Source organism: Pezoporus wallicus, unplaced genomic scaffold (genome assembly GCF_028554395.1).
Source record: "Pezoporus wallicus isolate ANWC-B61680 ecotype Strahan unplaced genomic scaffold, APGP_CSIRO_Pwel_v1 contig_6382, whole genome shotgun sequence".
Lineage (NCBI taxonomy): Eukaryota > Metazoa > Chordata > Aves > Psittaciformes > Psittacidae > Pezoporus > Pezoporus wallicus.
This window is the reverse complement of record NW_026638015.1, coordinates 2,487,513-2,514,507: the sequence shown is the minus strand read 5'-3', so window position 1 is coordinate 2,514,507 and position 26,995 is coordinate 2,487,513. Positions and strand designations below refer to the sequence as shown.

General features: G+C 42.8%; 1 protein-coding gene across 1 annotated transcript in view; it reads left to right on the top strand.

Moving 5' to 3' along the window:
* HSD17B12 (hydroxysteroid 17-beta dehydrogenase 12) overlaps positions 1-26,995 on the top strand; it is a 93,159-nt gene that overhangs the window by 62,862 nt on the left and 3,302 nt on the right. The window contains exons 8-10 of the mRNA XM_057408780.1: positions 9,935-9,969; positions 16,092-16,173; positions 20,978-21,043. Of these exons, the coding sequence (XP_057264763.1) occupies positions 9,935-9,969; positions 16,092-16,173; positions 20,978-21,043 (183 nt within the window). The remainder of the gene's footprint in view (positions 1-9,934; positions 9,970-16,091; positions 16,174-20,977; positions 21,044-26,995) is intronic.

Below are 26,995 nucleotides of genomic sequence, written 5' to 3'. Positions count from 1 at the left end.
TGGAGCATTACCATCTACTTCCTTGCCTTTTGGACCAGGCTTCCTCAGGTAATGATATCCCCTGTAACCTGCACCATGTGCCCTCAGCAACACCTCTATGGGACAGCATAACTCTTGTGGCACACATATCAAACACATCCGCTTCAGTTCTGGCTGAAACACTCCTTAGGCTTGAAGTTGGAAAGTCAAGATAGTCAGCACAGGCTGATTCTGCGGAGATGTTTTATTGCCCCAAATGTAGGTGTTTCTGAAGGGTAATGCTCATCCTCCACCTTTCGACCCATCTCCTTTGTTAGGCAGCTCACTGTATTACCTAGAGAGATATACAGCATGTAAAAGAATGGGTGCACTGAGAGATAAGACCCCATCTTCTCTTCATAGGATAAACTATGAACCTAGTTGGTCCTGCTGTTTAATACTTCTCCCAGCTGTAAAGGATCTAATCCTGTGAAATCTTCCCTAATATTTGAGAACTTGTTTCCCATCAGAGCTCTTTCCCAAGTCTTATTCCACGCTGTCTGCCCCATCAGGTCCTTAAGGGTTGGGTTATGTCACCCACAAACCCCATAGTGCTGCAGTTTTGGGGCTCAGTCAGTCTGGCATGAAGTGTTGTCATTACTGCTATCTGCCTTCAAAGCATCAGTACCCCCCTGAAGACAAGCTATGTAAAACTACATCAAACTACGTAAAACTACATCAAACTATGTAAAACTGCATTGAACCATGTGAAACTACATCAAGCTATGTAAGACACATTGGAAGTCTCACATCTTTTACAATACTAGCCAAAAAGCCCGACCCAAGACCACCCAGCCCCCTCAAACACAGTAGGTTCTTTTTAAGCTCTGTGGGCAATGTCACATTTCCATGGTGATGTGCAGTGCAGGAGTTACTCCTTTCTTCATATAACATACAAAAGAGGTGCCTTGGGTCTTGTTTGTGGTATTTTCTCAGGAAAGCTTGGGACTTAATACAGCCTTACACAAGGGTTATGGTGACAGATAAATGAGGAAGAAGACAGGGTTGTATGTGAAGTTTCATGCTTCCTGTCAGAATCTCATCTCAAGCTTCTGGAGGGATTTAAAAAGGAGAACTTTCCTTTAATGGCTTAGTGACAGCTAACATGGGTTTGCATCATCATTTTTTGATATCCTCATCCCATTTTGAGACACAAACTGCATATTTTTGACACTGAATAAAATACCAAGGCAAAAACCCTGGGGTTTTTCACTAACCACTAAGTGTTGAAGAGCCCAAATTATACTTGCTCTGTGTAGTTTTCATTTGTGGTTCCTCTGAATCAACTGCATCTTGTGTCAGTTCACCTTTGTATGCTACAGCCTTTGATTTAGAATCATGCAATCATAGAATAGTTAGGGTTGGAAAGGACCTGAAGATCATCCAGTTCCAGCCCCCCTGCCATGGGCAGGGACACCTCACACTAAACCATGGCACCCAAGGCTCTGTCCAACCTGGCCTTGAACACTGCCAGGGATGGAGCATTCACAACCTCCCTGGGCAACCCATTCCAGTGCCTCAGCACCCTTACAGTAAAGAACTTCTTCCTTATATCCAATCTAAACTTCCCCTGTTTAAGTTTGAACCCATTACCCCTTGTCCTGTCACTACAGTCCCTAATGAAGAGTCCCTCCCCAGCATCCCTATAGGCCCCCTTCAGATACTGGAAGGCTGCTATGAGGTCTCCACGCAGCTTTCTCTTCTCCAGGCTGAACAGCCCCAACTTTCTCAGCCTGTCTTCATACAGGAGGTGCTCCAGTCCCCTGATCATCCTCGTGGCCTCCTCTGGACTTGTTCCAACAGTTCCACGTCCTTTTTATGTTGAGGACACCAGAACTGCACACAATACTCCAGGTGAGGTCTCATGAGAACAGAGTAGAGGGGCAGGATCACCTCCTTCGACCTGCTGGTCACCCTCCTTTTGATGCAGCCCAGGATACGGTTGGCTTTCTGGGCTGTGAGCGCACACTGAAGCTGGCTCATGTTCATTTTCTCATCCACCAACACCCCCAAGTCCTTCTCCACAGGGCTGCTTTGAATCTCTTCTCTGCCCAACCTGTAGCTGTGCCTGGGATTGCTCCGACCCAGGTGTAGGCCCTGTCACCTTGGATAACCAAATAAACTTGATTTGATTGTTGGATTAACATCCTGAAAGCCAGAGATGCTGGACTTGGTGTCCAGTGGGAAAAAATAGGTGGGTATTGAGCACAGATTTTAACATACTTGAGGGAGCTGTTCTTTCTCCTTCCAAAGCAGGATGTAAGGACCAGCAAGTGTGTTCTTTCTGTTTGCAGCATCACAGTATGCTAATTGCATTGGGGGTGAGGCATAAACCTGTGTCCTCTTGAAAAATGAGGAGGACTAAATAGTTGAGGGAGTACTGGCTTAGTGGTTGATTAAGCAAGGAGCTGAATTGGTTTGCAAGCTATTATCTTGTGGAGGAATGTGAATTTGGGGCTTTCAGGCCAGCCTTCGGATGGAAATCGGCATTAAGAGAGGAAGGGGGAGAGCAAGTTGCATATGTGTACATGCCTTGATGCCTGTGCTAATCTTTGCCTTGTTCGGTTTTGTTTTATATTGTCAAATACAAAGGGTAATAGGTCTACAAGTTGAGGATTTTTATCATTGCTGTTTTTGAGATGCTTAAGGTTTGCTTGAGACTTCAGATACGTAAATGCTTTGTGTTGAACTAGGGGATCTAGTGTCGGCTGCCCTCTTAATAGAAGAGCAATGAGAGGTGAATTATGCCAGGTTGTGAATTGCAGGCAGGACAAGGGAACAACTCCACCTAAAAGTCTGAAACTGTGAGTTTAGGAAGAAAGCCATAAACCAACAACAAAACTCACACCTTGCATAAAATTGAATGGGGAAAAAGAAAAGAAAGAAGGAAGAAGAGCCTGGGGAGCAGTAATCCTGAAAGACAGTGGGAAATGACATCTCTTTCTCTCGTGAGTGTTCAGATGGGCTTGTGCAGCCTCATATCACATCTGTAAAGGTACCTTGTCTGAAATCAGATTGTAGATGCTTGTGCCCTGGTAGAGCCCTATGTGAACTTCTGTATTTGCTGTGTACTGGAGGGCATCACAGTAAGTGGAATGTAATTATGAGGGAAGTGGCAACACTGACTTGTGGGATCACTCTGTGTTGTGTGTATTCCGGTCTGGTCACTAGGTTTCTATACATGTATATTCAAAGACATAATCAAGGAGGGGATGGTGATTTAGTATGTCATATCATATCATATTGAGTACATCATATAACTTTATAACAGAGAGGGAGAGTTGTCAGTACTTGGAAGAGGAGCAAGTGTTCTGTGAAGGTGGCCATGAGTATTGCTCAGAAGGTCCACAGGGAGAGATGAATGCACCTCGCTGACTTTGAGCCTGAGAGCACAGTACACGTGGAGCAAGGGAAATGCAGCTGTGATGAATACCTTTCAGGGAGGCACTTGGGATTTTTCTTCAACTTGGGGAAATCTGGGAAATTTAGGAAATGGAGACCTCATAGCAGCCTTCCAGTATCTGAAGGGGGCCTATAGGGATGCTGGGGAGGGACTCTTCATTAGGGACTGCAGTGACAGGACAAGGGGTGATTGGTTAAAACTGAAACAGAGGAAGTTTAGATTGGATATAAGGAAGAAGTTCTTTCCTGTTAGGGTGCTGAGGCACTGGAATGGGTTGCCCAGGGAAGTTGTGAATGCTCCATCCCTGCCAGTTTTCAAGGCCAGGTTGGACAGAGCCTTGGGTGAGATGGTTTAGTGTGAGGCGTCCCTGCCCATGGCAGGGGGGTTGGAACTGGATGATCTTCAGGTCCTTTCCAACCCAAACCATTCTATGATTCTATGAAATCCTAGAGTTCTGTGGCTTTTCATAGCTTTTGGGTTGAGACAGCTCATATTCTGCATTCTGAAAAGAGAAAGTTCAGCCTTGTTATTTGGATAATAAGACCCTTATTTTGAGAGCTCTGCCTTATAAACTGGACTCTGAAAGTTTGTGGCTATAAATAGGGAAAACTGTCTCCTAAAACTATTGCCCAAAGGAAAGCCACTGGCAATGAAGAGGGTTTGCAGCACGCTATGTTAATAGTTCCCTTTGTATGTCCCGTGCTCCTTTCTGCTTGCTGACCTTGCCACATGGGTCACTGTGTGATTTTTCTACTGAATTGACATCAGGTTTACTTGGAAGTGTATACAAATAGAAGTCATTCTTGTTCAGCTTGACGTATGAACTGCATTAAGTTAATGCTTCAAAAGAGACACACTTAGAAAACCTAATAGTAGATGCTGAAAATAGGTTTCACGATCCATTTATCTACCAATGCATGAGTTCCTCAGTTCTTTCAGTGTAAGGTCTGTACTAAGCATTGCATAGGCATGGTGTCAGATGCTAAAGAGCTAATACGTTTGTGAACTTGTGTGAATCCTCTGCCCAGGCACTGTGAATTATCTTATGGTAGCAGTGATGTTTTTGTACATGAGTGGGTGCACCACAGGGAATTGCTAATCTTTAGAAGGTTGTGTTGCTTTGAGTTGTTACGAGTTCACCTCAGATTGGTGAGAGCTGAAAGAAGCTTCTTGGCTGCATAACAAGGTAGAAAACTTGCACAAGTTCTCTAGCTTCGTCTGAAAGCTAAAGGGGTCTACAAGAAATCTGGAGAAGGACTTTTTACGAGGGCCTGTAGGGACAGACAAGGAGAAATGGCTTTAAGCTCAACAAGGGTAGATCTAGATCAGACATTAGGAAGGAATCCTTCCTTGTGAGGGTGTTGAGATGCTGGCACAGGGTGCCCAGAGAAGCTGTGGCTGCCCCATCCCTGGCAGTGTTCAAGGCCAGGTTGGACACAGGGGCTTGGAGCAAGCTGCTCTAGTGGAAGGTGTCCCTGCCCGTGGCAGGGGTTAGAACTGGATGAGCTTTAAGATCCCATCCAACAGAAACTATTCCTTGATTCTATGATCTTTGTTGTACTTGCATAGGCTTCATTACAGATCATTGTACTTTTTGGTAGTGGGAAGAAAACTTGTAGTCATAACATCACACCATAGAATAACTTATGTCTAGATATCCAACTATGGTATTAGATTTCTGGCTGTGTATGACAATGGTGCAGCCCATAAGATGGGAAGGATGACTTCCAATATTTACCTCAGGTTTTTGTAGTGTATTTCAGCAATCTGAGTGAGTATCCCTTGAAAGGTATTCAAAACTTCCCAAGTTACTGTGCTTCCCCTAAGCTCTGCTCCTGAGCTATTGCTTGGGTTGGAATGAGAAAAGACTACACCTTGGTGATCATTAAGAACAGGAGATCTTTTCTGAGGAAGAAACACTGGAAATACATGGTTATAACTTCTAACTATTTGTTAGTGCTCTAATAGGAGCTTTTAAGTGTAGCAACCGCTTTAGAACAGAAATTTAGTCAGAAGGCTGTGCCTTTTTGTATTCGCAGGTAGCAATCTCTGCTGCTTTACACTCAAGGCGGTGCTCTTTTTGTCCCCAAATTAGAAGGTAGAAGACACCTCTGGTGAGGAAGAGTGGACAAGAGAACTGGTGCTTGCCAGGCACGCAAGAAATGCAGTTGTAGATAAATGGGTATCAAGAAATGGCATCTGCTTCTTTAATGAAATGGTCTGTAATGGATCTCTACCTTAAGTTAGCCATTGGCTGTGAGCATCCTGGAACTTAGGGGCTGGAGGATTAGGCATGAAAGAAGTTGACTTAAAATAATGCAGCTCTCCAAACCAAAGGAACTATACCCAAACTCTATGGTAGCATTATGTGTGTATGTGTATCACTGAAAACCAAGTAAAAGCCCCTCAACAACTACTGCTTCATGGTTGTGTGCTAACATTTTGCCAGGTTCTGGCAGTGTTCAAGGCCAGGTGGGACAGAGCCTTGGGTGACATGGTTTAGTGTGAGGTGTCCCTGCCCATGGCAGGGGGTTGGGACTGGATGATCTTAAGGTCCTTTCCAACCCAAACTGTTCTGTGATTCTATGATTCTGATGTCAAGGGGGCTGTCCCGAGCAGCTTCCTCAGATGTGCATACACAGGCACGTCCTCCCTCTGCTCTAATGCAGACTTTCAGGGAGAAAAGCCCAGATTGCTTTGGATGAGCTGGCAGTTTTCATAGAGCCTGGTGGCTGGCTACTTGTCTGCAGTAACCCAGCTGTCAGAGTCTTGGGAACATTCATGTTTTCATCTGCAGCGCTGGTATTTCTATGGAAAGTAGTATTTCTTCAAGAAAATGATGATCTGAAGGAAGGCAAAGGGAGTTCAGTAACCACCAACTGAAGGCACTCAGATAAGGGTAGTTCCCAGCCTCTCCTTTAGGTTTCCTGCCACTTTCTTCCTTTATTTGATTGCTTTCAGAGAAAGAAACACTCCCATGGAGTTCTCTGGCATCCTATTCGTATTGACTCAGACTTGCAATGCGTTGGCATTTATGAAGTACACCCTGTTAATAGAATCATAGGCTCCTAGAAAGGTTTGAGTTGGAAAGGACCTTAAGATCATCCAGTTCCAGCCCCCTGCCACGGGCAGGGACGGCTCACACTAGAGCAGGTTGCTGTAAGCCCCTGTGTCCAACCTGGCCTTGAACACTGCAGGGATGGGGCAGCCACAGCTTCTCTGGGCACCCTGTGCCAGCGCCTCAGCACCCGCACAGTAGAGAACTTCTTCCTTATATCTAAGCTGAACTTCCCCTGTTTCAGATTGAACCCATCACCCCTTGTCCTATTGCTACAGTCCCTGATAAGGAGCCCCTCTCAGTTACAGAGCTGGCTATTCCTAAATCAGATCTAGCTAAATTCTGGATTATTTTGCTGAGATATTTAGTCAATTCTAGATATTTGTTGTTGAACCGATTTCATAATGGCACATGTGTGATTATAGCTATCGAAGGCAAGAATTAACCCATTTAGCTATTTGGATAAAGACCATGCAAGCACGTGTGAACACTGATTCATGATAAAACTACATTTCTGCCATAGATTGTTTTACTTGAGTCAATGCTGGGGATATATGTGTATACAATGTATGGATTTGCCAGACCCGAGCAGAGCTGCACAATGCCCTGCCAACACATTTCCAATAGTGCTCCTGCACTGCTGGAACAGTCAAGAGTATGGGCTTGGCTGGGTGAAGAGGGGCTGACTCAGACTGTTCCCTTCTGTTGTTTTAGTCTTTAAAAGCAATGATATGTTTTCTGTACATAAAGATCCCGAATATTCATGCATCTCCTTTCACACATCACAAAGTGTAAAAATACAGATAGGAAAAACAGTTTTGCCCTATTTCACAGATTTTGGTTTAATTCCCTGAAAATACTAATTTTAATAGAAACAAATGGAAGGGATGTTGGGTATGGAGCCAGTTTTGCCACCAGTGATTTTCTGTGGGAGGGAAAAGGATTTTTGGTCCAGCTGAACTTTAGAAACAGACTATTTTAACACAGCTGGTGATGGGAGACCTCTTGAATTCTACCTGAATTGTACCTATTGTTCTATCTCAGCTGTCAATGTCCTCATGGTTTTTTAATATATATAAGTCAAACACTTACTGCAGCATGTTTTTCTGGCGCTTACTGAGGTATCAATAGGAACCAGCAGGTTTGTGGTACGCTGTTAGAGCTGCTTTGGTGGGTTGGAGTTTGGATTTAGACCATGAATGCATTTGTGTGGATTTATGGTAGTTTCAAACATGGAGTCCCCTCTGCAGTACAGTGGGGGGATCCTGTACTGCTTTTTCAAACCACTTAGGGATTGCCTAAGGGAAGGCAGTTCCAGGCCATGTCCCTGTGTCCATCTGTGGTCAATGCTCCATCCCTGGCAGTGTTCAGTGCCAGGCTGGACAGAGCCTTAGGCAACATGGTCTAGTGTGAGGTGTCCCTGCCCATGGCAGGGGGGTGGAACTGGATGATCTTAAGGTCCTTTCCAACCCAGATCAGTCTGTGATTCTATGATACGCAGCTTTACACTGCCCTGAAGGGCAAGGAACAGTCTGCTGCTTTTTGCAAAGGGATCTGTGGGAGAGCTCATAAAGCTTGCAGCAGATAAAAGATCTGCCAGTCTTGAACCAGTGTTAAAATTAGCCCAAATCATTCTTTCTCTGTTGACATTAAAATAAATAGTTCTTCCCACACCTTTCTTGAAGCATTCCTGTATGGAAAAGCTCATGTATACTTAGACGTAATGTTAGGAGGTTTTATGAAGTGGCATCAGATCTGTTTTGCTTGGTGATGTGTACCAACTCTGACTACTCAGTTTGACTTCTGGGGTAGTGCTGAGAGTTAAGTATATCAACAGATGACTTCGTGACAGCAAGGTCTGCTCAAGTCCTGCCTCTACAGTCTCTTATCGAAGCTGTCATGCAGCACGGCTGATGGCAGAATCTATTCCAAGTGAGGAATGCCACTAAAATACAAATCACATCCCTTCTCTCCCATTTCCTTTGTGTGTCAGATGCAATAGACTTGAAACTTTGTTTTCTGGGGTGACTTTTCTCTCCTGACAGCATATGTTTTATCATATAACAGTCAAACCAAACCAAAACCCCCAAACCCGGATTCATTCATATGTAAGGGCTAATGCAGTGCTGATATGAAGAACATGCTGCAATAAGATTTGTTTCTTTGCAATGAAAGTGCTTACAGGTGTTCTGTGATCCTGGATATGCTGATACTTTCTTTTTTTTTGCTGTGGTTTTCCTGCTATACTACTCAAATACTTCATGCTTGAAGCTATTGAAGCAATTTGGTATCAGTGGGAGTACCAATGCATTTTGATGCTGTTAGTATTTTATTACTCCGTCTTCAGTGTGTTCTCAAGAACTTTGTTTGGAACACCGTGTAAAGATGTGAAAAGTGGTAGTGATTTATATTCCTTGTCTGCTCTGTCTTTGGTGTCAGTGACATGACGTTTATTCAGAGGGTTAGTTGGGGACAGGTAGTATTTGGCACAAACTTAACTTTGGTGACATTACTTAAAGGCAGAGATTTGGGATGTCCATCTTATTTTAGGATGGTAGTAATTAATAGGAGGAAAATTAACTATTTCACATCAAAGTTGTCGAAGTTCAGATTGATGCTTGAGTTGTTTCCCTTGTCAGAGCTGCTCTGTCTGCAGCTGGGAAGCTTGTGTTAGGATTACTGCTCTGGAGAATCCTTCAGCCAGGTTGTAAATGGATTGCTCAGAGTCATAAGGAAGGCAGGAGCTTCCCAAGCAGTAAAAGAAGGTTTGCCAAGCTGCTTTCCTCATGGAGGTGTAGGTTCCTCAGTGTGAAACCATCTGTGTAATCAGCAAGAAATCATAGAATCACAGAATAGTTAGGGTTGGAAAGGACCTTAAGATCATCTAGGTCCAACCCCCCTGCCATGTTTTGGGGTCTTAAATGCTTTCTGTAGGGAACGTAATGTAGGAAACTCATATTCACTGTTTCTGCCCAGTGCTCTTGCTGCTCCACAATTGAAGTTAAACCCAGCAGTTCGCTAAGCCTAGCTAAAATGGGTTGGATATTGTCTGGAGCCTTCTTGGCATGGGTGGAAAATGTAGTCAGTCTTAAGGAAGACGGATGCTTTCTGTGGGGAGAGAAAGACCATACGCGTGCCGTAGTACACTGGTGTTTTAATGTTCTTTAGAGGCCACTGGGGCTGCAGAGTGGAGAAGGAATTCTGTTTACTCTTGTGCTACTAGCTGGATGGGTTCACTAATTCAGTGCGCGTGCACACACTGCTTGGCAGAGCCAAGTTATCCAGGTAGAATAAAAATAACCAGCCTACGCAAAGTATGGTCCCTGCTTCCCTGAGCCAGGGTTGGGGCGGAGGGGGTGGCAGCTGCTCTGGGAGGAAAAGGGAGGCTTCCCTCGGTCTCTCGCTGTCTGGTGTCTGCTGCCTTCTCAGCCATCGCGACTGTTTTCTTTCTGCAGATGACACGACTGGTGCTGCCCGGCATGCTGGAAAGGTGAGTCACAGCCACACCACCCAGACAAAGTCATCGGGATTTATAGGGGAGAATCCTTGCTTGAAAAATTCATTCCTGTGACTAATCAGCCCCAGTCTCCATGTTTTAATGGCAGAGTAATGCTGGGTGAGTCACGCCGATGGTGCATGAATCATCAGACGGTGGAAGCCTTTTCCACTCGATTCCCTTTTTATTCCCCCCCCCCCTTCCCTTCGCCACTGTTGTGGTGATTCCTCTTAGAACAGAATTAAAAAGCCCGTCTGACTCATCAGCACTAACTCAACAACCTGCTATTCTGAGGGGGTGGTTACAGTTCCTGGGAATAACCTTCTTAAGGCTATTTCTCTAAGTCATTGTAAGGAAAATGGATGCAAAGAGTATGTTCTCATTATACAGTAGAAGGTATGTTGAGGAAAGTCTGTTTTCATTTGGAAAAGCAGAATTGGAGGCCAGCTCTTTAAAATAGAAGCTAATGCACACCACTGTCGCTACACAAGATGGGTACTGACTTCCTAGCCAGCTCCCAGGTGAAACTAAAAGGTGCACAGCTTCCACATAGTCCCTCCGGGCTGTTTTCTAGCTGATGCTGACTGTCCCAAGCTGTTTGTCTTTGTGGTGCTACAGAGGTCTTCACTTCTGCTCTGGAGCCTGGCTGAGAGAGTTGGGCTTGTTCAGCCTGGAGAAGGGAAGGCTCCAGGGACACCTTAGAGCAGCTTCAAGGGGTCAACAAGAAACCCGGAGAGGGAATTCTTACAAGGGCCTCTAAGGACAGGACAAGGAGAAATGGCTTTAACTCAAAGAGAGGAGGTTTAGATTCAATGTTAGGCAGAAGTTCTTCCCTGTGAGGGTGCTGAGACACTGGCACAGGGTGCCCAGAGAGGCTGTGGCTGCTCCATCCCCTTTCAAGGCCAGGTTGGACAGGTCTTGGAGCAAGCTGCTCTAGTGGAAGGTGTCCCTGCGCATGGCAGGGGGTTGGAGCTGGATGAGCTTTAAGGTTCCTTCCAAGTCAATCCAGTCTGTGATTCTATACCTGGCTTGCTGGGGCTTACACTAGGTGAGGTCTGAGCTATGCTTGCAATACTGAAGGAAGCTGTGTACAGCCATGCACGAGAGTCACCATGGTATCGCCTCCAAATGAGTACTGTAGGAGCAGCATAAATATGGGGAAAAGCTGAAAATCAGATAAAGATAAAGGAAAAAAAAAGGCGGTTATTGTATTGTGCTCTCTGGGAGTCTTCATTGCAGGTTGGGATTCAACTGTTCAGTGTCGCATAGATGCAGAGCAAATGTTTCACAGCTAAACCAAATTCTCCAAGCTAGTGGCCAGTATGGGAGTCAGTGTCCAGCACATCAGGGTGATGGTGAGCTTAGTTTGCTTAGTTAAAACAATCACGAGACAAGAGTAAGTTCATTTCATGTAGAGAAATTTGAATTAGAAAAGAAGACCCAAGATAGAGCTCTGACAGGGAGGTAATGTTTCCCCATAAAGCTGGAGTAGAGGATGGGGATTATATTATGGTGGTGGTAGCTATGCAGGGTTTGTAAATAGAAAGCTACTCCTTGCCCATGTATTATTATTGATAGGTAAATGGATGTGCCTTTTGTGAAATCCTCTGAAGATGCCAACATGACCAAAGCCATTCTGCTGTCAAAGGATTTAATGTATCGGGTTTTGGAGCTTTGAAGTTCTAACAGTTTCTTGCCTCAGTTTCTTCTCTGTGTAAAGAAATGCCGTAGTTATCCCTTTGGCACGGTTGATCTCTTCAGCTTCTCTGGACAGAATGATGTCTACTTTACCTTTGGAATATCCTGTGTACGGTTTTCTGTTACATATTAACCCATGTAAGATGATTTGAATGAAAGGCAGCAAACCAGGATCCTGCTGGCTTCCAATGCAGGCTACCCTTGAGTACACTGTGTCATGTTTCTTCTCCCTTTTCCTAACTACATGATTACCTCAGGAATCTCCAGGATCAATGTGCAAGAAGCAGCCTAGAAAGCAAAGGTTAACAGTGATTAAAATAAAACCCAAACACATCTTGAACTTGTGCTTTTGTGTGAGAACCCACTTTAAATCACTGCTCTGTATGGATGAGGACCTTGGTTTCTGTCCTATGGCAAAATACTTGAGAACCTTCCGTTTTCTCTTTGGTTTTGTGAAATCAGTTGGTTTGCAGTGCACAGAAGCACTGTCTGCAGCTGCCAGTTCCTGCATAGTCATAGCTCACAGGCCACATTAACACCACTAAGAGTCTGTAACCACAGGAGGACATGGATGTCCAGCAAATCCAAGGGCATGAATGAATGGTGCTTGGTGTTGGTTGCTCTTTGGGCCAACCATGAATTTCCCACATGGGACAGCGGGTTAGGAAAAGGGGCTTCAGGCTCTAAAAATAAAGCCAGAATAGGAATCCCATCATTATTCCTCACTTGTTCAAGGAGCATGTCATATAGAGTAGGTAGATGTGACATAGCATGCTATAGCGTCTTGCACCTAGTTAGTGTATACCTTTCATGTATTTGAATGTTGGGTTTATGGCAAGATACTACAAGGCAAATACAGAAATAGAGCAGATTTTACATGCTTTGCATCCTCTCTGTAAGGAGAAAACAGAAGTGCATCTTGGTGTGTCTTTTTATGTATAATAAACAGCAGTATTAGATGAATGCCACTTCTGGTAATGGCATTTAGGTTCTCTGCTGTGGCTCCTCTCCTGTGCCCTGGACACTTAAAGGGACAATTTATAATCTGCAGCTTCCTATTACACTTAAATGAGCAGTTCTTATGTGAATTTTCAGACTCACTGTCTGAGATGGGAGACTCATAGGACTGCAGATGGAGGCTTGATGTCTTCAGGAACAAAAAGAGAACCCCAGCAACAACAAAAGCCAGTTGACTGTTTCTAGACAAATATCAAACTATGGTATTTATTGCCAGGGAAGTAGCAAGTGCATAATTACATTACAGAGGAAGCTTGCTCTTTCCACTCCGTGTGCAGCTAGAGCAGGCGCTGGTTGCCACAGCAACAGGGAGATGGCTAAATATAGCCTCTGCAGTGCTGGACCACTTAAGGTAGAATGATGGGGAGGTGTGAGGGTGTGGGACTGGTTCTCCTCACCTTCCCCAACTTCTTGTTTCTTTAATTGCACAGTCGTTGGATGGAGCCAATGTTTCTTTTTGCCACACTGATGCTTTGTGTAGTTCTTCAGAACCACCCCTCAAAGCATTTCTTCTGTGGTTCTTCTAAGAAGCAAAATTGTACTTGGAGTCATTAGAAGTGTTGCCCTTACAAGATGCTTCTCAGTTTCCTTTTATCTGGAGGTTTTAAGTTATAAGCTTTTAAAGCTAAGGCTGTTTAGTTTATACAGAAAAAACTACCAACCACTGAGCCCACAGTAACATTGGATGCTTCAGACCAACCCATGGAGCTTCTGCAAGGAGGTGCTCTTCATTTGTTGTGTTTCCAAGAGGGTTTTCTTCACTGGGTTGGACTCACTGCACCAAGATGATGGTCACTGCTCCTGCTGGAGAGTTGCAGTGTAGCCAGATGCTGCTTTACAGCCTGAGTGCCAGCCTCTCCTCTAAAGCTTCAGTGTGTTTTATAAGTATAAGGCTTGTGTTTATCCATATAAACCCTTAACCTGGTTTTGAATCCTGTTAAGCTTTTGTCCTCAAGTTCTGTGACAAGTAGTGACCATGGGAAGAACACTTCCTTATATCTGATCTAAATTCCAGTCTTCCATTTAAATAAATGCCATCTTTCCTTTGTATTCCTAAAGGATGAATCAAGATCTTGATCTTTGTCATTCATTAGTCTGTATACTCTTATCATGGCTGCTCTTCATAATCTCTTAAATGGCTAAACCGAACCAATCTTTTCACCACATTGATGTATAAGGGTTGTTTTTTATTTCTTCTTTTCCCATTTCTTACATCATTGAATTCTTAATATTTCAGTCCTATATCTGTAGGGATAGAAGTGTTCTGTAGATTGCCATATGGGATTCAGTGGGTCTGTCCCTGCCATTCCCACCATAGAATCGTAGAATATTTAGGGTTGTTAGATGCTGTTCTTTGGGTGGTTGTGATTGCTGCACAAAAGGGAACTCCTTGCTCAGGTTTTCCAGGGAATGGCTTTAGAGCCCTGCAAGGCTTGGGATGAATTCATGTTTTTTTCTTCAGGATGTGTTGTTGGTTTTGTTAATATTGACTTTTTATCTGCCATTCTGTAGTGTGTTCACACACCAGTCTGAGCTCTTCAAAAAGTTCCTTATAGGATTCTCCAATCTGGTAATCTCTTAAAAACTGCATGAATCCTCATTTCACTGCTAATCCCTGTTTGAGCTCATGACTAAATATCACAGCACCACCTGTTTCGATATGAAGAACTTCTGGCATCCTCTGTTAACCTTTTGCTGTCAGTGAAAATTCATTATTAATGTGTGGGCTTATTTTCTCCATACTCCACAGTTTGATCCATGTTACCACTTTGTTTCACCAACCAAACCTTGCAGGTAACTCCTGACAAATACAACAAGCTTTATTTAGCAAAGGAGCTTGAAGTCCTGAATGACTGAAATGACTCTTTTCTGCCATCTCATTTCCAGAGGTGAATCAATCACAGATTTAACTCACGCTTGTATCATGGCTGAAGCCATGGTGATTTGAATCCATTGTCATGATTTTAAGAGTTACGTCCTTGTGATTTTTAATAGTCACTTAAATGGTTTGGTTTTAGGATGGTTACTTAAATCATCCTGGCAGCAGCAGCACAGGGTACACCTAGATGAACAAATATGAGAAACTCAAATGTGAAGCTGCAGGAATTGAGCTACATGCATGAATGCTCTCACTCTGCACTAAACATGCGGAACATCCTTTCCTTTTCCCTTTTCCTTTTTTCCTCTTTGCCTTCCTTCCTTCCCCTCTCTCCCCTTTTCCTTCCTTTCCTTACCTTCCTTTCCTTAGTATGCCCAGGTAAACTGGCTTGATTTTTTTACAGGGTAAGAAGCAGCAGAGATGCATCTTTCACTGTGTTGGACTGTCTGGTAGCATCTTCTAACAGCATGCTTGCCCGAATTTGCCTGAACCTGTTTCTACCTAGCACTAAGTATTATGTGTAGTTTTGTAATGAAACCAGTATCAGAAATAGGCATAGAATTATAGAATCATAGAATAGTTAGGGCTGGAAAGGACCTTAAGATAATCCAGTTCAAATCCCTTCCCATGGGCAGGGACACCTTACACTAGACCATGTTGCCCAAGGCTCTGTCCCACCCAGCCTTGAACACCACCGGGGATGGAGCATTCACAGCCTCCCTGGGCAACCCATTCCAGTGCCTCACCACCCTCACAGTAAAGAACTTCTTCCTTATAACCTTATAACCAATCTAAACTTCCCCTGTTTAATTTTAAACCCATTACTGCTTGTCCTGTTGCTACAATCCCTACTCAATGTTAGTCTGTGTTGGGAAATCCATGAGCCTTACTTTGCCCTACCTGCACATGGTTTAGAAGTGCTTGGCAGTAACTAATTTCAGACTGTTACTGAAATGTTCTTGTGGAATACCTTCAATGTTACTGTAATATGCTGTAAAACAACTCTTACTTTCTGTAGTAATCCACTGAATATCTTCCATACCATATTAAAACACCTTTATCTTTGAGCAGTAGATTCCTATGCATCCTATCTTGAAGATCCATTATGAAGTCATATTTAGAAGACGAAAGGGATTCTCAAAATGTACACTATACAACAAACTCGTGTTGCCATTTCTGATATAACCTGAGATTTAGAAGTTGCCTTTTAGCCTTGTGCACCTTTGGTTTTCCATAGTTTAGCCCAGTGTGTGTGTGCATATATATATATTTATGGGGCTTGATTCTCTTGCTGTATTGACTTCAGATACAAGCTGGTATAAATTCCTGATTTATACCAATTGCTTGAATACTTGTAATTGTGCTTAAAGTCATGTTAGTAAATCTCAGTTTAGGATTTGGTTGGGGTTTTAAATGTGTCTTAATCTCCATCCCTAAGGCTTTCTTTAGGCTTGCAGTGATTTTCTGAAACATGAAAGTTGTTTCCTTTATTTCATGATAATATCTTTCCACTGCCTTTCAGATCAAAGGGGGTAGTCCTGAACATTGCCTCTGCTGCTGGGATGTATCCAACTCCATTGCTGACTCTTTACTCTGCGACTAAGGTAAGTGCTCTTTTCCAGACTGAAATCAAGTGTCAAACATAAGCCAACACTACAGGAATAAATGTTTTGATGTCCATCTAGTGGTGCCTTCATGAACTAAAAGTCAGGAGTTTCTAATTTAGCTTCTTCCAATAGTAGAAGCTGGAAGGATCAGAGAAAAATGAGTGCAAGGGTTTATTGGCATGGAAATAACTATTTTATCTATTTCATCATGCATTCTACTTTGACATGGAAAAGGATGCTAGTGTACCAAGCAAACTTGGTATGAGGTTGAGAAGGGAGATGGACTTTTTGAATTTGAAACTCCATCCCCCCAACTTACTGAAGATGTGTATCTTCAATATACATATGTATATATTTATGTATGTATTTATTTAAGTAGGACTCTTCTGGTGCTTGTTGGAAGCAAATGTTTGTCCTTTCTCATTAGCTGCCTTAAGTTTAACATTTCAGGTAAGAGAAAGCATAGAGCTCTAGGACCTCACCATTACCAACCTTAGTCAACTTCTCTTGATCTGCTGACCATCCATCCTGCTAACATAGTCCATTATGTCATTTGATGTTCCTGCAGTGAGTGGATTATTGGCTTATCTTCTCCCTGGCAGCCACCATAAATTCCAGATTCTTTGCAGCAGGGCTGCTCCTCAACCAGGCATGGCGTTATCCCACTCTGTATGCACTTCACTTTGTGCCAGTGGAGACATCTCAGGATGTTTAGCAATAATAAGGTTTATCAGGGTCTTTCTGGGCTGCAGCTCTGTCTTGTCAGCTGCCATCTGATGTTGTCATCTGCGAAGTTGCTAAGGGGGTGCTCTGTGTCATCATCTGGGTCACTGATAGGAGATGCTGAAGAATATGGGCCTCAGTAGTGATCTGTAGGGTTCTCTGCTTCTTGTCAGCCAGATGTCAAGCTGTTAATCATAGCCCTTTGAGCCTGGTGGTCCAGCCAGTTTTCAATCTGACCAGCAGCTTGTTGTTTTAGCATGCATGTGCTCAACTTCTCAAATGAGAATGCTGCAGAAAGTGGTGTCAAAAGCTTTGCTGAAAGGAAAATATCTTTACACACACACACACATACAGCTTATATACATTAAACATTCGTTTCCTTCATCTGCAAAGCTCGTCCACTCCATTGTAGAAGGCAGTATTGCTGTTGATAAATCTGTGTTGAGTGTGTCTGATGTATCTTCTTGTCCTTTGTGTGCTTGAAAGTGAATTCAAAGAGGTGGGCTCCATCTTTCCACTAACTGAGTTAAAGCCGGCAGGATCATTCTTGCCTTTTCAAGGCCCTCTGCAGTTGTTGAAGACCTCCCCTAGTTTCCATAGCTTTTCAGACATTGTAGGCAGCAGACTTGTATACATGTGGACTAGTTCTTTCAGCACTCTTGAATGAACCCGTGGTGACTTCATATATTTGAATACATCCAGCCTCTCCGAGTAGTCCCTAAATTGCTGCTGTCTCTGCCTATCCCTTTCGTTACACAAGACTGGTGCATGCAGAGGCATGTGGGCAGGCTTTGGCTGTGCAAAGCAAGAGAAGTGTTGAATGAATACCTTAACCTTTTCCTGTCCTTTATCTCTAGGTTGTTTCCCTCATCACTCAACAGATCCTCATTTCTCTGAAATTCCTCTTCAAACTAGCGTATCTGTAGGATCCTTTACTGCTACCTTTAATATCCTGCTAGTCTTTTCCCAGCTTGGATTTTATTCCTAAGTATCCAATACTGTGTTATGTTTCTGGTTTGTTACTTTTCCTTCTTTCTGTCTCTCATATGCTCATTTTTAGATTGAGAAGCTCCCTGCTTAGCCAAGCACTGAATTTTCCAGTTGTCTTCCGCAATAGTTTGGTTTATATTACTAGTTCATAGTACTACTCTAGATATACATTTCATGTTAAATTTACCTGCTCTGCTTTCTCTTTGTGTCACTGGGAGTGTTTTGTCTTTTTGCAGCTGTTTTTTTTACCGTTCTCCCCCAAGTTACTTATAGGGGCTTCTGAAAGTCTTCCCTAAAAGATGCCCATGGCAGGGGGCTGGAACTGGATGATCTTAAGGTCCTTTCCAACCCAAACCTTTCTGTGATTCTATGTGCAGTTAACACAGTAAAGGCTAATGACTAAGACTAAAGAACTGATGAAACTAAATGCAAAAGACATTTACACTGGTATTAAAGCAGTATGGCACTGCAGTGTTTTCAGGCACACCTAGTAATCACCTTAAATACCTCAAGGATTTCAGGATCTAAGCAGAACCTTGACAGGATGAAGAAACCTTCAGTAATGTCACTCATGTCAGAACAGACCCTTGTTTCCTCTAGAGCTTCAGTAATGTCTTCATATTCCCGGGCAGGAATTGATGCACACTGCTTTATTCATACTAAAGGAGGGGATGGTTAAGTTTAGAAATCATGAAAGCCTGAAATAGTTTTAGCTGATAGAAATAGCTGTTTCCTGAGAGCTCAGTTCTTTGTTTTAATACAAAAGGTCACTTTCTTTGTGACAGCACCTTCAGCTCTATGGAATGAGCTGAGCTTCTGATTTTAGTGATAATGTACCTTACACTGCTTTGGTTAGTCTGTTTTCAATGAAAATCTCAAATATTTCTTCCTCTCCCCCTAAGAAACTCAGTTACAGGTTAAGTAATCTGCTTATTCTCAGCACTGCTCATCTTCTTCTATCACAGCAAGATTAGTAAGCATGAAAGTGACTCCCCTAATGTAGCTATAGAAAGACTGTATCTGCAATGCCTAGGGTTTTTTTACCTCATCTATGTAGAGGGGGTTTGAAGCATTGTATCCTTCAGGTCTAAGTCAATGGCTTTGGCTAATTATCAGGAACAGACGCAGTCCAACTCTTTAACCTTCCCATGGAGAATTCCCACTCTTACCATGAAATGAGACCCTTTTAAAGGTGTCATAGTCCTATTTTTTTAACTGATGTACCTATCTACCTATGGTAATACTAATGAGAAGTGAAATATTATTGCTTCCCCTCCCCACGTCTTTAGTATTTGGGTTTGTTACTGGATATCCAAGGGGAAGAAATCTTCTTCCATGCAGTGCTTATCTGCTTGTTCAGGGCATGTTTCCTTAGAGACAGTTCTCAAGGCTGTTTTAAGTTAAAGGTTGCTGGGGGGGCTTGAGCATCTGGAAGCAGAAAACCCAATTTGCCTTGAAATAAAACTCTTCAAGAAGGAAAAACTCCAAAGCCTCTATACTGGAAGTTGCTTTCCCTTCTCATGTAAGCATTCTCTTCAGTGCAAGCTCTTTGCAACCTGTAGAGATGACAGTCTTTTTATATAGCCTTTCTGCATTTGAAACTGATTTTAGGCCTTCTTTCATGTAGAAATAGTTAGAAATTGAATGATCAAAGCACTTTGATTGACACAAAATGTTTTTTTACTTACTTTTAATAGATTGATACACTCTGTGCAGTTGTACATCTGGCAACTGTGTTCAGGGGCTGCAATGAGCTAGTCACATGTCTATACAAGTGTCTTATTGTTGCAATAGGATGGCTAGCTCACTTGAGTCCTTGCTGCTAGACCAGACTTTGAGACTGGTTCCTGTTGAGTACTGAATTTCATTAAGAACTTACACTTGAGGGAAAGGGAGAAGAAAAGAACAGTTGAACAGAAGATGAGCTTTTTTGTGGTTTAATAAGCACTCTTCTAGCTTGTATATGCAACTTGAAGGTGAAGAATAAAAGGATCTGTCTGCCACACAGCAAAATCTAGTTTTCTTTTGGGTCTTGTGCATCCTCAGAAGAGCAGCTATAGGCAGAGCCCTGTAGCAATGGAGTGTTTCTGCAGCTCCTTGTATAACTGAGTTCAGTGGGATGACCTTGGTAGGAAAAACACCAGGCACTGCAAACTTAAGTGCTGGTTTCAGTTAGGACTTGTATTAACCCATTGGTGAGCGAAGGAAGACTGTAAAGCAGGTGCAGTACTAGAGCTTAGTTGTTTGTTTTGAAACTGGTCTGAAGAATCTGCTTCTTGTTTAGTGTATATTTGAGCTTCAAGCATGGATAAGATAGTTCAGTTCCTTCAGTTGAAGATACTCCATTCATTCTACCTGGCTGCATTGTTTCACTAAACCCAGAAACCAGAGCAGAACCTGATATTTTGTCTCACTGGACTGCAGGAGGGAAAAGTGGGAAGGTGGTTTAGGAGCACACAGGAAGGGTGAATCTGTGCTGGTTTGAACTGCCAAATAGCCTTGGGTTGTTAGGGCAATACTTTATTGACATTGGTTATGAAGGCAGTATTGGATGTGAGGGCATCTTGAAGGCACACTTTTAAACCTTTCCACTTCTTTCTTTCAGCTTTTAGTCCTGTACTTCCTAAAGCTTTCAGATATTTGGAAGAGGATCTGTGGAGATGGACTTCAGGACTAAGAGGAAGTGTCACCATAGGGTGGCCCTTCTTAAAACTGTAAAGGCAGAAGGCTAAGTAATTAACCATGCGTAAGAGAAACCTACATAAATAACTCTTAAACCAAAAAAGTCTAAAGAGGTGATATAAGTAGTGAACATACAAAGTCTTGTTCTCCTTTTTAAATTAGGCTTTACATATTCCTTCTAAATTAAATAGGAGGTTTGTTTAGATTGAGCCTTACTTCTGTGTAAACTGTGAGCATAGGGTTTCTATTCAGATGGCATTGCTCTAATATGCAAAGTTTCTTTGAAAACCTAAGGTTTTTCACTTTGAAAACTAAATAGTAACTCAAATATACTTCCAAAACCCTGCACACTATAGTTTCTATTTTCATGTGTAGCATGCTTCATGTTTCCCTTCTTTCTCTCTAGGCTTTTGTGGATTTCTTCTCCCGAGGCCTCCAGGCAGAATACAAGAGCAAGGGCATCATTGTGCAGGTGAGTACAGTTTGTTTCATCTAAGTGTGGTTACCACAGCAACATTGGTGTCTTGGTAACAAAAGGGAATCAGCATATTCTCTTATTCATGAGTGTGTGACACAGATTACGGATAAGGATTTCCTTTGATCCCATTAGCCGCTTGCTTAAGTTACTCTGGAACAATGTCTTGAAGCCATAAAAACAGGGTTTGTTTATGAGCATGGCTTGGTTATGGGATTGGGGTTTTTTAGCTAATCATGGTAATTGAACTTTTAAGTATAAAATATATCCCATAAAACTCTGTGCAGCTGTAGAATACATCTTTATACAGCTTCATGTGCTGAATGCACTTCTTAGAGTGCATTTGTAAGGATTCAGCAGGCAACTGCTCAAAAGACTGGAATGGTGCCTGCAGTGTACGCATAGCAGCAAGAACAGAGAAGAGCCTCAAAGACCCTTTGTATGTAATGGATTGATTTAATTTCCTTTAGTCCTGGGTTTCCACTCTATTAATGTCTTGCTTCCCCCCCCCCGTTTGTTTACCTTTCATGATTTAATTGTGTTTGATAGGCATAAAAGCAAGTCTGTCACAGCTTTAATTTTGCTTTAATATTACTTCTTAGTATAAATGTAACTGGAATTTTGCATTGCAGCATTGGCTGCAAACATTTGAGTTTTTCATTACTTATTACATCTGTTGCTTTCCAGATCAATAGTCAGTTTGACCAACGTGGTATAAGCTGTTACCTGTACTGTGAAGACGATGATGTATCTCTTTTAAATTCAGTTAGGGATCCTCTTACAAACAGGATTAGCCTATGTCCATGCCTGTCATTCCCCTATTCTGTATGATGGATCTCAAAACCAGCTGGATGGGGCTTGGAGCAACCTGCTCTAGTGGAAGGTGTCCCTGTCAGTGGCAAGGGGTTGGAACTGGATGAACCTAAGGTCCCTTCCAACACAAACCATTCTCTGAACTCCAAAGGTCCTGTGAGGAATAAGGCACAAAGTTGTCTGCCTTATTTGTGCAATCATGAAGTGTGAGAGCACAACTTTTGTTACTGGCTGAAACCATAGAGAAGTTGTTCCCAACTTAAGGCTATATTTCTTTTTTGATGTGTTGGCTTTTTTTTCCCTTTAAGCATACTTAGCAAAACAAGAACTTATCACTGGGATATGTCCTGCTGTTTAGTATCCAGATGTTTAGTATAATCATAGAATAGTTAGGAAAGGACCTTAAGATCATCCAGTTCCAACCTTCTTCCACTGGCAGGGACACCTTGCACTAGGCCAGGTTGCTTGAAGCGCTATCCAGCCTGGCCTTGAACACTTCCAGGGATGGGGCAGCCACAGTTTCCTTGGGCACCCTTGCGCCAGTGTCCTGCCACTCTCACAGTAAAGAATTTGTTTATTATATCCAACCTAAATCTCCCCTGTTTCAGTTTGAACCCATCACCCCTTGTCCCATTGCTGCAGTCCCTGATGAAGAGTCCCTCTCTGGCATCCTTGTAGCTCCCTTCAGATACTGGAAGCTGCTCTGAGGTCTCCACACAGCTTCTCTTCTCCAGCTTGAACAGCCCCAACTTGTCTCTGTTACAATGTCCTGTCCCAGTTCCTGAGAGAGGATTGTGTAAAGAGAAAAGGCAGTTGCTGGGTGAGCTATTTCCATGCAGTCACTGACCCTTTCATGGCAACCTCATTTAAACCTAGATTTAAACCTTAGACTAAACATCTTAAAGGGCACAGTTTATTTGGGGGTCTGTTGGCAGTGGAGAGGAAGATAGCAAAGGTGGTCCCTGAAAGCATTCTGTTATAGACCTTCTGGAGGTCAGACTAGACATTAGTTTTGTGCTGACAGCAGTTCATAACTTGCTGTAGAGCACCCAAAGCATAATTTCTCAGTGTTTGATGCTGTGCCCTAGCACCCTGGGATGCACCTTCAGATAAATCAGTGGGCAGCAATGAAGGATGCGTACAGAGGTACTACCTGAACAGATACAGGTTCAGCGTCCAGGATGGTCTGTGTGTGCTCTCCGTTCTTGAAGTGGATTAAACTGGAGCATTGTTTAGTGGTTTATGTCTCCTTGTTACTTTCTCACAGGGCTTTCCAAGTCATTCCCTGACTTCAGCCCCAAACTGTCCTGCATTGGGTCAGTTTTTACAATACTGAAAGTTTCTTGCAGCTCTCTTTCCACTTTCACCCTTCTATATTACTTCTGTCTCCCCAGTGTGTTTCCAACTGTATTACTTGCAGATTTAGCTTCATTGTCAGACAGCTGTTCTTCTGATCTGTTTCATGTACTGCAGTCACAGTCTGCAGCTGAGACTGAAAGAAGTGTTACATCTGAGATGTGTTGTTCCTATGTGCATTTGTCTCCTCCTCCCCAAATTTTGTCTATGTAGTACTGTCAGTTTGAGAGGAGAATGAAGAAGGAGCAGGTACTGTTCATTTGTGACTATGGAGTACCTATTGAAACTGAAAAGGTAAATAACCCAGTAATCTGTGCTTGACTAAAGGCCTTTAGCCACCGTAGTAGAATGTACATAGTATGGGAAAGATTTTCTAGCTTTTGGGTATAGAAAAGCTAGAAAAAAGGTATTCAGTGTCTTCCATTTTTAACATTATAAGCAAATGAAGAATTAAATCTGGCTTTTCAGTTACTTTTTCCTGTACAAAACTTCACAGGTTGTGGTAAGCTGTCTTTTTCTAACTCCCATGTTGCTAAGGGTGCAGAATTCATAGAATCATAGAATGGTTTGGGCTGGAAAGGACCTTAAAATCATCCAGTTCCAACCCCCCTGCCATGGGCAGGGACACCTCACACTAAACCATGGCACCCAAGGCTCTGTCCAACCTGGCCTTGAACACCACCAGAGATGGAGCATTCACAACTTCTTTGGGCAACCCATTCCAGTGCCTCACCACCCTCACAGTAAAGAACTTCTTCCTTATATCCAATCTAAACTTCCCCTGTTGAAGTTTGAACCCATTACCCCTTGTCCTATCACTACAGTCCCTAATGAAGAGTCCCTCCCCAACATCCTTATAGGCCCCATTCAGATACTGGAAGGCTGCTATGAGGTCTCCACGCAGCCTTCTCCAGGCGGAACAGCCCCAACTTTCCCAGCCTAAATTCCTGACAGCACTGTTTTTTTGACCATAAATGTAGACAGTGCACTGCCATTCTGAGTTATGTGGGCCTGATGACCAATAGCTGTCACAGCTTCAATTTATTATGCTAATTTTATTGCAGTCCATGTCCTTGTCGCCTTTTTCCAGCCTAAGTCACTGTAAACCACTAATGAATATTACAAGTACTTTCCTCTGAAGCCTACTGATGTATCTCCTTCAAGTGCTCGGGAAGACTGCATCCCTCTTAGTTCATCTCTGTGACCTTCAGAAGTGTCATGCTTTTAATTCCACATTTACGCTTCCTGCTGAGATCACCATTCAGACCAGTTAACTTTTACTATGCCAACATGTGCAGAGTACCCCCTGTGTGAAAAACCTAACAAAATGCAGGTGGGATTTGACCAATCTCTTATGTTCAGCCTAAAGTATATCGTGTTTCTCAAGGGGATTGCCTTCTTTGTGGAGGCTTAGCTTAGTTTTGATAGTATATTGTGCTTTTATTGCAATTTTGCCATCTTTAGATTAAAAATATACTCTTTTTGGCCTACTTAATTTTACAGAAGCAGCACAGTAATAGCATAGATTAAAAATCTCTGTGTGCTTACATAGAGAGAAAGAGATAGGCTGAAAGAAAAGGGATGAGGAAGAAGACAAGGACTTCTCAAGACTTAGAATCATAGAATAGCTAGGGTTGGAAAGGATCTTAAGCTCATCCAGTTCCAACTCCCCTGCCATGGGCAGGGACACCTCACACTAAACCATGTCACTCAAGGCTCTGTCCAGCCTAGCCTTGAACACCACCAGGGATGGAGCATTCACAGCTTCCTTGGGCAACCCATTCCAGTGCCTCACCACCCTTACAGTAAAGAACTTCTTCCTTATATCCAATCTAAACTTCCCCTGTTTAAGTTTGAACCCTTTACCCCTTGTCCTGTCACTACAGTCCCTAATCAGATCACAAATTCAGGGAAGCATTCATTTGAAGGGATCCCTAGAAAGCTTTCTAGTCCAACCTCCTGCTCCTAGCAGTGGGATTGCCAAGCAGCAGTGGGATTGATGCTAACGCTGGGTCATGGGCTGGTTGTGGGTGGCTTTATCCAGCCAAATCTTGAGAACCTTCAAGGGCAGGGATGCTGTGGCCTCTCTGCACAGCCTCAGTGTTGTTCTGCTCTCTTTGCAAAAGGCCTTCTCCCTAGTGTTCAGTCTGTCAGTCCACAGCCAGAACTGAAGAGTTTTGCCATTGTTATTCTGTCTGGGACAGTTCGGCTCTCATCTTCGTAACTGCCCTTGGAATAACTTTAGGCAGGTATTAGGTCACCACCAGCCTCCTTATCACCACAATGAATAAGCCCATCTCTTTCTTCAGGTATTCACAAAAGTGTGTTGTCACCAAATTAATGGCTAATGGCATTGCCTTTCTTCTGCAAAGCTTTTTAGCTTTCTATATAGGTCAGCTTTGGCTGCTGCAATTCTTTCCCCTTTACATCTCCCACCCTTCTTTTCCCCACAAAGAAATGGAAAGAAACTTACTTGGAAACACCCAAGAGTTCAGGTCTTTTTTGAAGGTAAAATAGGTGATAAAATGGTGTAAATGAGATATTCTGACTTTGGGGGCTTATTTTCATGTGTCTGTAGCATAATAAGCAGAGGCTTCTGTTGAAGAGATCTGACTTCTTGCATCTGTACAACATTGGGGACCCCAATTCTGGCCAGTTTAATAAGCATCAGAGGTGTGAGCAGTATCAGATGTTCTAAGTGAACAAGAGACATTTTCTCAACATAAGCTACTTTGAGGCACGTTTTGAAACTGGAAAGCAGGCTCAGCATTCCCTTGATAAAGACAAGGAATTTTCTATACAATTACTTGCCCAGGTAGCATGGGTTATGTCTGCCTGAATGCAAGGCTTTAAGCAGTTTGTTCTTAATCTGTCATGCCAGTTTTAGATAGGATTCATGAATGTCTAAGCTCCTTGTGGGGAGGAAGAAAGGGGGAGAAATACTAGATTCAACAAGTCTCTTCATAGCTGTTAAGGTATGGCACAGTTAATAGGAAGATGATAAATGTCACTAAAATGAAATACTTGTTTCTGGAGAGCATTGGTGGGGGGGGAAAGGGGTAATATTGGAGTATAATCCTATGCTTCTATGTGTCTTGAAGTGTGTGGATCAATAGCTAACCAGCAGTGCTGCTGTATGCTTGCTTTTCAAGTATCCTCATGCACAATTGTTTGCCCTTTCATGCTATCCAGTGGCTTAACTGGGTAGTACAGTTCACTTAAGAAGTCTGTTTTGAGCAGAGGAAGACAAAGTAAATCATACTGTTGTGACACTCTGGGGATGTTGTACATACGATTTGGTAGTGAATAAGCAGCTTAGAAATGTTTTCTTTCTAAAACACCAAAGTAGAGATTCTGCTTAGAAATATAGTCTGAAATATGGATGAAGTTCACATTCTGGAGCTGAAACTAAGTACCAATGTTGTTATGCTGACGGAATGAGTAGGTTTCTTATCCAAGCATTTGTAGAGTGGTAATTGCGTGCACTCCTGAAACTGAGGTCTCTGTTTTTCAACTCCATGTGAAAGTGGGCTAATGCACTGTATTATTGAAACTCCTATTTATTGAACTGTTGAAAATCCTATTTATAGAGAGAAGTGCGTGGTGGTTGTGGTTTAAACATGTGTCAAGCATGTGTGGTCATTGTTCTTTGAGAACAATGTGGGGAAGCAGATTTCTGAGCTGTAACTTGCCCAAATATACTGAGTTTTGAGATAGTATTCTCATTTGAGATCCATTAGTGTAGCAGAAGTGGATCCACGCTTCTCTGACATCTGCTGT